The 12,323-nt window shown below is 36.0% G+C and overlaps 1 protein-coding gene and 1 pseudogene across 1 annotated transcript; both read left to right on the top strand.

The window, feature by feature from the left end:
• LOC113736572 (scopoletin 8-hydroxylase-like) lies at positions 1 to 1,977 on the top strand. Its single transcript, XM_027263603.2, has 3 exons — positions 1 to 535; positions 761 to 1,106; positions 1,498 to 1,977. The coding sequence occupies exons 1-3, from the start codon at positions 27 to 29 to the stop codon at positions 1,747 to 1,749; spliced, it is 1,107 nt and encodes a 368-aa protein (XP_027119404.1). The 5' UTR covers positions 1 to 26; the 3' UTR covers positions 1,750 to 1,977.
• A 210-nt stretch (positions 1,978 to 2,187) lies between these two features.
• LOC113736563 (bifunctional pinoresinol-lariciresinol reductase-like) lies at positions 2,188 to 11,911 on the top strand (annotated as a pseudogene).
• Positions 11,912 to 12,323: the final 412 nt, after the last annotated feature.

The following is a 12,323-nucleotide window of genomic DNA, read 5'->3' as shown; positions in this document are numbered from 1 at the left end:
GAATTGACAAGAACACATCCAAGAAAATGGCACCGAGTTTTGATGATGCCAACGCTTTGATTGATTTTGTTGTGAGAGATGGCAATGGTGTCAAAGGTCTGGTGGATTCAGGAATTTCACAAGTACCAGAAAGATATATCCAACCACCAGATGAGCGAATGGAGAAAGTTGTTGAAAGCTCAAAAGATGGCTTCTCATCAGTACCAATTGATTTGTCAAAGCTTGATGGTCCTGATCATGATCAAGTTGTGGAGGCCATTGTTAAAGCTGCTGAGACACTAGGTTTCTTTCAGGTAATCAACCATGGAATGCCTTTGGACTTCTTGGAGTCTCTAAAAAATGCCGCACACCGGTTTTTTGCTCTACCGGCAGATGCAAAATCTGTTTATCTGAAGGGTGTCAGTCCTAGTCCCTCTGTGAAGTATGGTACAAGCTTTGCTCCAGAGCAAGAAAAGGCTCTGGAATGGAAAGATTTTGTTAGCATGGTTTATACCAATGATGGTGATGCACAACAGCATTGGCCTAAAGAGTGCAAGTAAGCTTTTTTGATTACCTCGATTGCTTAGCTATAAATTCTTCCAACACATCTTATTTAAACTTAAGTTTCTTATGCTGCTCATCAGATTTCATTACGGTGTACACATTGGTAATTTTCAAGTCTAAACTGTCAGAGTAGCTAGATTTTATTCGCTGGATTCATGAAGAAGTTTAATGTTTAAACTTCAGTACCAATATCTCCATGTTCGTATTATTTTCTCAGGGAAGAGGCATTTGATTACCTGAAATCATCAATTGAAATGGTAAGAAGGCTGCTGACAGTGTTAATTGGAAATCTTGGAGTAACCCTTGATGACTCAAGACTCGAATCCCTAATTGGCATGAAGATGGTCAACATGAATTTCTACCCCATTTGCCCAAATCCAGAACTGACAGTTGGTGTGGGACGCCACTCTGATATGGGCACATTAACTGTGCTTTTGCAAGATGGTATTGGAGGTTTATACGTAAAGCTGGAAGAAAGTAAACTTGATGGCAGAAAAGAAGAGTGGATAGAGATTCCACCAATTCCTGGTGCTCTAGTTATTAATGTTGGGGACTCCTTACAGGTTAGTCAGTGCTTTATAACCATATTCATAGCTATTTTGAGCTAAGTTAAATTTTCATAATTCGTCAGTCTGTTTACGGTAATTATAGATAGAAACTTCTTGCCTAGTTTAACTAAATACTAATCCATTGCTATGTATGTAAGAATTCTGAATTGGTTGTAATTTGCTTACCTGAAACTTGATCCAGTGTACAAACTTTCCCAATTGAATGGCTTTTCAAAGATTGATTATCTGAGTTTTGAGATTTTTTTGGTTTGTCAGTAAGCTTCATAACAACAATTGCTTTCTAGAATTGAAACAAATATAATTGATCATTTGCTAGGATTACTAAGGTTATACTAGTATTTGATCATGATTTTCGAACTATAACAATTTTTATTCTGCATCCTAGATCCTGAGCAATGGAAGGTACAAAAGTGCTGAGCATAGGGTCCGTACGACGAGCAAACAATCTCGAGTTTCTGTACCATTTTTCGCTATTCCAAGGCCAACTACGAAGATAGGTCCGCTGCGTCATCTGGCAGAGCTTGATGGGGGAGCAATCTACCGAGAAGTAGAATTTCAGGAGTACATGAGCAACTTTTTTGGACATGCTCATGATGGAAAGAAATCCCTTGATTTTGTCAAAATAAGTGCAAATTAAAATGAAGCATGGAGCTTCTTTACAAGATGTCAGTTTAAAATTTAGCAAAACAGAGGGGAAAAAAAGGAATTTTGGTTTATCTTGAAAGACTCCAAAAGAACTCATTTGGGCTATAACGTTGTGATGTTGTATTGACAATTCTTCATGCTATGTTAGATAGTGTGGAGTATGCTATAAGACAAATATTGAACCAACATATGTACCCCAATATTTTTTTTTTTTTTTTGTAATTAGACAACCAACTATTGATTTAATTAATAAATAAAGGAAGATTATTAAGAGTGTCAAGTAATTTATTTTTATATTTGTGTATCAGAGGTCAGGTTTGGTACCCCTCTTATATTTTATTTTCTTTTCTCAATTAATAAAATATACATATTTGTTTAAAAAAAGGAAGATTATTAAGAACATATCGAGTACATAATATATATAGAGGCCATGAACAGCAAGGTGCTGGTTATTTGGGGAACAGGATACTTGGGGAAGAGGCTGGCAAAGGCAAGTTTAGAGCAAGGCCATGAAACCTACATTCTTCATCGTCCAGAGATAGGTTTTGATATTGAGCAAATCCAAATGCTGCTGTCCTTTAAGGCATAAAGTGCCCACCTTGTCCCTGGTTCTTTTAACGATTATCAATGCCTGGTTCATGCTGTGAACTTGATGCGTGGACGTTGTTGTAAAAATGACAATCAGACTTAAGGAGATTTTCTTGTATTATGATTTCCATAATCTCTGTACAATGCTTGAGAATGAATTTATAATACAAAACTTGCCTAAACTAGAGCTATGAACTAAGCTACAATTCTAGCTAGATACAAAATACAATTGTACAAGATAAAGAGCAATAATAGACTATGATTAAGCCATAATTTTGGGACAATCAAGTCATAATTTTGGCAATCAAGCCATAATTGTTGGAAATCTTCAACAGCCCCCCTCAAGTTGGAGTGTGTAAGGATGAAACACCCAACTTGGATAGTAATCGATGGAACTGATCATCACTCAAGGCTTTAGTAAAGATATCTGCTGGTTGAATCACCGAAGGAATGTAGGCTATCTCAATTGCCTTTGATTCAATGTGTTCTCGGTCAAAATGACAATCAATTTCAATATGCTTTGTTCTTTTATGATAAACCGGATTAGAAGCAATATGCATAGCAGCTTGATTATCACTGAACAACTGCATCGGTTGAGAGTGATCAACTGTAAAGTCACGTAACAACATACGTAACTAGATAAGTTCACTGGCAGCGGAAGCCATGGCTCTATACTCTGCTTCTGCCGAAGATCGACTTACGGTGGGCTGCTTCTTGGTTTTCCAAGAAATAGTCGCATCACCAAGTGTCATAAAGTATCCTGTTGTTGACCTTCGAGTGATAGGACAGGCTCCCCAATCTACATCAGAATACCCTTGTAACTGGAAACTATTCTCTCGAGGAAAGAATAACCCTTGGCCTGGGGCACCCTTAATGTATCGCAGGATTCGAAAGGCAGCTTGTTGGTGCTCTGTAATGGGCGTCTACATGAATTGACTCAAGAAATTAACTGCGTAAGTGATGTCAGGTCGAGTGATTGTTAGATAGAGCAATCGACCAATTAGACGTCAAAAAAGGAGTAGGATCATGAAGTGAGAAACTGGTAGATGTTCCCAAATGGTGCTGCTGTTGCATGGGCATTGTGCTCGATTTGACATCTAACAACCTTGCATCAGCAAGAATATCCAGAGCATATTTTCGTTGACTAAGAAAAATGCTCTTTGGACTGTGAACTACTTCAAGACCAAGAAAATACTTGAGACGTCCAAGATCTTTGAGATGGAATTGGGTTGCCAAAAATGGTTTCAGATGGCTACACTGAGCTGAGTCATTCCCTGCAATAACCATGTCATCAACATACACTAGGATAGCAAGAAACATATTGTTAGACTGCCAAGTAAATAAGGATGAATCGGCTCAGGATTGTACAAAGCGGTAGGTCTTAAGGGTTGATGATAATTTAAAAAATCATTCTCTTGAAGCTTGTTTGAGCCCATAGAGAGATTTATTGAGCCGACATACGCGAGTATCCCCTAGTTGAAGGTATATGGGTGGTGGAAGCATATAGATCTCCTCATGGAGGTCACCATGGAGAAAGGCATTATGGACATCCAGCTGATGTTATTCCCACTGCTTAGATGCTGCAATAGCAAGTAAACATCGAATAGTGGTTAATTTTGCTACTGGAGAAAAAGTTTCTTTGTAGTCTAACCGCTCAATTTACGTATAGCCCTTGGCTACAAGCCTAGCTTTGTAACGTTCTACTAACCCATCAGATTTATGCTTCATCTTATAGACCCAATGACATCCAATAGGTCGTTCCCCATCTGGTAGAGGTTGAAGGTCCCATGTATGATTTGCCTCTAGAGCAGCTAATTCTTCCTTCATAGCAGATACCCATTTTGCATTATTTTGAGCCTCTGAGTAAGATGAAGGCTCCTGATCGGCTAATATTGCTGCAAGAAAGGTTTGATGCTGTGGTGAAAAGGCAAGATCAGTAATTTATGAAGAGATAGGATATTGTTTGGTTGAGGAAACAGAGTTGGAGTGAGTTGGCCCACCAGGAAGATTGTAATAATAATCCTTCAAGTAGTCTGGTGGACGGCGATTTCGTGAAGTTCCATGGAGTTGGTCATTTTCTATACTTGGTGTAGAACTAGGCAGTTCAAGAGAATCATTGGAATTACTAGGGTAATTAAAAGACTCAACAGGTAATTCATAAAAAAACTCATCTAACTCAGGAAATTGAGTTGTTTGAAGCAAAGGTTTTTCCTTAAAAAACTCAAATGAAGGTTTTTGGAAAGGAAAAATATTCTCATAAAAATTCACATCACCGGATACAAAAAACTTTTGAGTTTCCAAGTCATAAACTTTGTACCCTTTTTGTCCGAAGGATACCCAACAAACACACAAGTACGAGTTTTAGGTTGAAATTTATCCTTTGAATGCATTGGATTGATGGCAAAATAAAGACAACCAAAAACACGCAAGTGATCATGGGATGGTGTTTTATTAAACAAAAGCTCATGAGGGGTTTTACCGCCTAAAGCTCTAGTGGGAAGTTGATTAATAAGATATGTTGCAGTAAGAACATATTCTCCCCAAAACTTTAAGGGCAAATAGGCCTGGAAGTGTAGTGCTCAAGCGATATGTAAAATATCTCTATGTTTTCTCTCCACAATGCCATTCTGTTGTGGAGTACTGGCATAAGAAGTTTGATTAAAAATTCTTTTTTCATTGTAAAAGGATTTTAAAGTCTCTTCAACTAATTCATGAGCATTGTCACTTCGAACACCTTTTATTTTAGCACCAAATTGGGTTAAAACAAAATTGTAAAAATTCATAAAAATTTGTGAAACATCACTTTTATGTTTCATTAAAAAAGTCCACACAGATCTAGAAAAATCATCGACAATGGTAAGAAACTAATGTGCACCACTTCATGATGGTGTGTGATATGGACCCCAAATATCTATATGCACCAAATCAAAAACAAATGTAGATCTTTTATTACTAGGACCAAAGGGATGTCTTGAGCCTTTCGCTCTTGGGCAAATAAGACAATCACTCTTAAATTGTAAATGGGATAAATTGGGAATGCTTAAAAAACGATCCTGAGAGGGATGACCGAGACGTTGATGCCACAATTCCATTGAACTCGCAGCTGCATACGTCGCACGTTGATGATTACCCTTTTGAAGGTAATACAGTCCACCTCGTTGCCTACCCACTCCAATCAGCTTCTTTGAGAAAAGGTCTTGAATAAGGCAAAAGTCAGGGGAAAAAGAAATAGAACAATTATGTTCTCGAGTCAGTTTGCTAACAGAAAAGAGGTTACATTGAAAATCTGGAGCAAATAGTACTTTAGAAATCTTAAGTTGATCTGAAAAACTATAGGCTCCTTCTTCATTAATATTTCTTATGGTTCCAACTGCAAGGTAAATAGGTTTATTGGGTATTGGATGGAGATCCTGCAAGGAACTTTTCTGATTGGAAAAATGGTCAGTTGCACCTGAATCTAAAAGCCAGGAGGATGTTTCAACACAATTAAGAGAGGAGTGTTTACTACCTGCAAAATTAGCCAAACCAGGATTCTTTTCATGACTCAAAAGATTCAAAATCTGCTGATACTGCTCTAGGGTGAAAACTGGTGGCTGCGATGGCACTTCGTTGAGTCCTTGCTGCTTATAGTCAGAAGAAGTTTCCTCTCGACAAAGGTTGGCAGTAGTGAGATTAGTTTTAGTCTTCCCTTTTGGCTGCCAATTGGTTGGATACCGAATCAGTTCCCAACAACGATCTATTGTGTGTCCATTTTTATGACAATGATCACATCGGGGCCTTGGTCGACTTCTTTTGCTACGGTTGGCAGGAGTATTAGGTTGAAAACGGCCAGCAATAACATTGGGTTGATTTTGAACAGCCAAGGCACCAGCTGATTCCATCTCTTTGGGCTGAGTGATACTCAACTCTTTCTCCTTTGTTACAACCATTGAATAGATTCTATTCAAGATGGGGAGAGGCTCCATAGCCAAGATCTAAGAACGAAGTGTTTTAAAACTGTTGTTCAAACCCAAAAGGAATTGATGAACTTTTTCTTTATCTCTCTCAGCCTGCCATGCCATTGCTGCATCACAGGTACACTTCGGAATTGTCATATGAGAATTAAGTTCATCCCATACACCTTTTAGGCGGGTAAAGAAAGATGACATGCTGGTTGCTCCTTGGGTCATTGTCGCAATCTCACGACGGAGTTCATGAATGTGTGGTTCATGTGAATGTCCAAACCTTTCTTCTAAATCTTTCCACAGATCAAGAGAAGTTTCATGGTAGACAATAGAATCATACAAAATAGGATTGATGGAGTTAGTCAACCAAGAAATTACCAGACCATCGCACTTGTTCCAAGCGAGTGCTTCTAGAGGGTTGTCTGTTGGTTTCTTCAAAACTCCATTTAATCTGAGCATGTTTTTAGCCCGGAGCACGTTCAACATCGCCCTTCTCCATCTCTGATAATTATCTCTATCAAGCAGCACGGCCACAAGGGAAGAATTGGTGTAATCAGCCGATGTGAGAAAATATGGTGATGTTGGATATTGAAAAAGGTTCATTATCGAGAGAGTTCCCTGACTGGAGCAATGTGCTATTGACAAGATGAGGGAAACCTTCGAAAAGATTAGTATCAGACCTGCTCTGATACCATGTAAAAATGACAATCAGACTTAAGGAGATTTTCTTGTATTATGATTTCCATAATCTCTGTACAATGCTTGAGAATGAATTTATAATACAAAACTTGCCTAAACTAGAGCTATGAACTAAGTTACAATTCTAGCTAGATACAAAATACAATTGTACAAGGTAAAGAGTAATAATAGACTATAATTAAGCCATAATTTTGGGACAAGCAAGTCATAATTTTGGCAATCTTCAACACAATCAAGCCATAATTGTTGGAAATCTTCAACATTACCTGTGCAATTTCTGGGGTTCATATTCGATCCCACCATATTTTACTTCAAGTCGAGCTTGTCAAGGCCATCAAAGAGGCTGGAAATGTCAAGATACGTAATATATTGCCAGGCAGAAGTCTAATCCTAGTTTATTTACTTCTTAATATGTGCAAAATTAAATGCAGAGATTCTTGTCATCTGAGTTTGGAACTGATATTGCAAGAATGGGCAATGCTATGGAACCAGGAAGTGCCACGTTTGATGGTAGAATGGTAGTAAGAAAAGCTGTTGAAGAGTCTGGGATTTTGTTAACGTATGTGCCCGCCAATTGCTTTGCAGGATACTTTGTTGGAAGTCTTTGTCAACCTGGTATAATTCTTCCATCAAGGGATTCTGTACTTCTTGGAGATGGCAACCAAAATGGTATAACACTTAACCAAAAGCTAAATTGGATCTTAGACAACAGTCACAAAAGGGGAAAGAAAAAGAGTTTGAGAATCGAAACAGGAACTTTGCAATCATCTGATTAATGTCCCTGCAAAAAAAACTTGGTAAGTTATTTGGATAGTGAACTTATCCCAAATAACATTTCGCTTGCATCATAAACACATTTTCCAATCCACCTTTTTATATTTCCAACCACCTTTTTATCTCACATATATCACATCACAAAAAGTGCTACAGTATTTATTCTAAATAATATTTCAAATAATATCCTATCCAAACAAAAAAATCTTTGTTTAGTTCGTTTTTTGCTCATATCAATTTTGGTCCTTAATGTAAGGATCATTATTATTTTATCACCCCAAGAATGAAGAAAAATTTGTAATAGATGGCCATTTCATATATCCTGTCAATTTGATCTCTTATTCTTTTTTACTGAGATACCATCTCCTCTGTTCAGTCTAACTCCCTTAATTTATTTGTTCGTTTGGTTGCAGCAATTTATGTAGATGAAGATGAATTAGTACATCTGCTCTTGTATATTTAGTTCGACAAGGATGAAGAAGGAGAGGTTGGAAACTCAAATGATAACAGTTTTTTCTTTTCAACTCTTTATTTTTGCATTTGATTTCTATGTTTAGTTAATACACAAGTTCGGATCTTGTTTGCATTTGCTTTATGAATTGCAAGTTTAATGCCTTGGGTTTTGGATGAATTATCTATTATTATTATTATGTGATATTTTCTTAGTTATTTGATGCTATTATCTTGAACAAGTTATTGAGTTATATTAATCATGATTAACTGGCCATTAGGGGGGAGGGATGGGTTGGGTGGCACGGGGGGAGGGAATGTAAGCAGGAGGTTTCGGGTTCGAATCATCCTGCTTATACTTAGAAAAAAAAAGATTAACTGGCCATTAATTATGATTATCTGAAGGTGTTGGATTATCAATGAATGTTGTGATTTAATGTTAGTTCAAAAAGTACTAAATATAAAAAATACACTTACAGAAGTAGAGATACACTTTTATGGCTTTTTAATTTATTCCATGTTATTTCCTAGAAATAAAAGAACCTATAGTTAGCTTCATAACTACAAAAGTAGGTATAGTAGTTATAGATAAAACTTATTCACTAGCAAAAATAGATTTCACATGCCTTAGGAAATTATGCCATAATTTATTCAAGGAAGTAGCAGTCGATAAAAAATATCCTTGGTAATTGGCAGTGTATGAAAAAAAATACAACAAATATCCTAGATTGCCCCAGTATGATTTCTGTAAATAATTAGTTGCCAAAAGAAGTCAAATATCATGTTTATCTATTTGGTAAAAAATCTAAAGGTGATTTTTTGCGAAAAAATTTGAGCCATGTTTTGGAGGTGCCCATTTCTAGTTCTTGAGATTTTCTTTTTTCATTTTTCCTTTGCTATGTAATTTTCGAAGAGACTCCTTTTGACAAATGCATTCCTACTTGTTGGTCGGCACTTCGTATAGTGGAGCAAAAGCCACTCAAAATGGAATCTATTATACCTGATGAGATGAGGTTAGAGTTTTTAAAAAACGAGGGGCTAGCGAGAAAGGTTTCCCTTTCTTTTTTCTCTTTAAAGGTCCTTTTTTTTACTTAGGATTTCTAGTTTTTGTGAAGGTTATTATAGTTCATTCTTAATACCAAAGGAAGTTAGTGTGTTCTTTTAAACCTTAAAGGAGGAGATCGCAATCGTGAAAAATCTCAAGGGAAGTTCTTGAAATTATCTCAAGTTGATATACATGTGAATGGCACAAATAGTGCAATTCTAATGTAATAGCTACTTGTAGACCTAAAAAAAACAGCAAATATGATACACGTTTTACAAGCACTTGCGCAAATAATTTAATGTAGATAGTGTACTCCAAAAGTAGTTTAATAACAATCCGACTGTGAACCAAATGGTGCATTTATTTTAGTTGCCTCTAAATTACTTTTCAGTCAGCTTTTTTGGTGTATCAATTGTTCCATTGAAAAACCCAAAAGTGGATGATGATGCAAGGGTAGAAGCTTAAAGATGCTGATCGTTTATTCACTTGCAATAGTTTAGTCTCTTGCAAATTACTCTCAATCGGGCTCTGAAAACGAATTTAGCTATTTGTGTATCATTTTTGCCTTTACAATGAACCATATTGTACAGGCTCAGCGGCCAGTTCAATGATCATTGGAATCAAAACTGAATCCTTTACAACGTACTCATTGGGCACCTTTCTTTGTCTAAAAGTCGATTAATTTCTTAGGGAAAAGATGCCTCTACAGTGAGGTCACGATGTCTGGTCATAAAGTGCCCATTCAGTGGAACTTCTTTTGTTTATAAAATAAAGGGTTAATAACACTTTGCCCCTGAACTATAGGGCAGTTCCACTTTGTTCCCTAATCCAAAAAAGTATACGCTTTACCTCTCTATCCTAGTAAATGTTAGATCCTCAAAATATGTGAAAATTTTGCTTTCAACTTTGCCCTTAATATTATTCACACTTTGCTCCCTTGGACAAAAAAAAAAATGTACACTTTGCTTTAATAATTTGCAAGTTTGTATATGTAAATTGAACTGATAAGAAAGTTATAGTATAATTATAGTACTTAAAACTAACATACTTTAGACCAAAATATTACTGATGAAAAATACCATATATATATATATAGTTCTTTAAAATAAACTTTGTATATAATCACTTTACTATTAACATTTTCTTGCTATGTATTTTTGTATGTTTTCTTCAAGATAGAATTAAAAAGTTCCATAGTAAAAAATGTACTATAAATAATGTCATGTGCCATAATATCTTTTGAAATGTATAAAATAAACTTTCAAACTTTAACCTCAAAAAATAAAAAAATGAGTTATGTAAAATTTTAATGAAGTTGATATCAATGAAGTACAAATACAATTTCTTACTCTTGGAGCAAATATCGTAATTTAAAAACATATCTATATTTTTTAGGTTGATTAAGTAAAAGCACATAACTGTTTTTTTTTTTGTTTAAACTTATATCGAACACTATCTTTTGATGTTTAGTTTTTGACAAGTGCTTTTAAATTTTTTATTGATAGTGTTTTGTCAACATTTTATGTTAATATCAAATTGATTAAACTCTTACATAATTCATTTTTCTAATTCTTTGAGTTTAATGATTTTAGAGTTAATTTTAAATATTTTAAAGGATATTATGGCATATGATTATAGCACATTCTTAACTATAATTGGTTTTAACTCTGTCTTGAAGAAAAAACTTACAAAATTACATTGTAGAGAAATGTTATAGAAAGTTTATTTTTGAAGAACTATATATTTGAAACTATATGGAACTTTTCATCAATAATGTTTTAGCATAAAGTGTGTTAGTTTTAAATATTAAAAGTATATCATAACTTTCTTATTGGTTCAATATATTACATATAGAGTTGCTAATTTTAAAGCAAAGAGCACGTCTTTTTATTAGGCTGAAGGGAGGAACAAAGTGTGAATACAGTACCATGCGCAAAAGCTGGAAGAAAATTTTTCATATGTTTTGAGGGCCTAACATTCACTAGGATAGGGGGGAAGTGCACATTTTTTCATTCGTGGAGGCAAAGTATAGTCTGGAGGCAATGTATGACTAACCCTATAGTTTAGGAAGGCAAAGTGTTATTTACATTATCATTCTTCATGAGAAATTATATATTTTACTGTATTTTCTCTAAATCTTTTTTGGGTAATTTCTCTATTTTGTTGTATGTTGGTGGTAGTTTGGCTTAGCCGGCTAATTTCTCAGAATATATGTCAAAAAAAGAAAAGTCTGCCAAATGTAGCTCTGATACGGAAGTGGTACAAAATTATAACTGTCGTGCCTAGTCAGCATGGCAGCAAGTTTTTTTTTAAAAGGGCTACCGTGCTGAGTTTTTTAGAAAAAAAGGAAAGACGCTGCCATAGCTGCACAAACCCAGTTGCATGAAAGAGAAGAAAGAACCCATCTTTAAATTCTTTTCATCTCACATGCCATCAGGGCTGCACCACCAAGATACGAGTCCACGATTTCATCCATGCCCAAATCACAACTAAGAAAAATCATCACTGCAGCCAAGAGAACACAGAACATTGGTGACAGAAAGGTAAACGGGGCCTCACAAGTTCCATTTCAGACCAACTCACGGCTACAATTAAAAGCATCAGAAAGAGAAAATGACACTGTCATGGCTGCAAAACCCGTTGCAATGATGTGAGGAAAACATTGAAATAGAAAACAGAGAGAGACCCAACCCCAGAAATATGGATGGATCCCCTCAAACGCCTCATCTCTCCTCCTCCCCGTCACATTTGCCATCCGGGTTGCCCGCTGACCCACTTGCTTTAAAAGTTAACATCATCATCACAACCTTCAGATAAGCGGGCTTATCGAAAAAATGAGCTAACTCAATACTAGTGGTAGCAGTAGTGCTAGGCTGTTTTGCCAATAAGATTTTTCTGAGAGCAGAAGCTCAGGGAAATTTGAGATGCTTCACCTGTCAAGGCTTGGTGCCTTTGACTGAACGATTCCTTTTTTCTTTTTTTTTTTCTGTTCTCCCTAGCTATCGTGCACAGTCAGCACGTCAGCCAGCTGCCTTTAAATAAATAAAAAAAAACTCCATTGGCTAT

The sequence above is a fragment of the Coffea arabica genome, chromosome 1c, assembly GCF_036785885.1.
Source record: "Coffea arabica cultivar ET-39 chromosome 1c, Coffea Arabica ET-39 HiFi, whole genome shotgun sequence".
In the NCBI taxonomy this organism is placed as follows: Eukaryota; Viridiplantae; Streptophyta; class Magnoliopsida; order Gentianales; family Rubiaceae; genus Coffea; species Coffea arabica.
The sequence above is the reverse complement of the archived record's forward strand: the minus strand, read 5'-3'. Positions and strand labels throughout refer to the sequence as shown.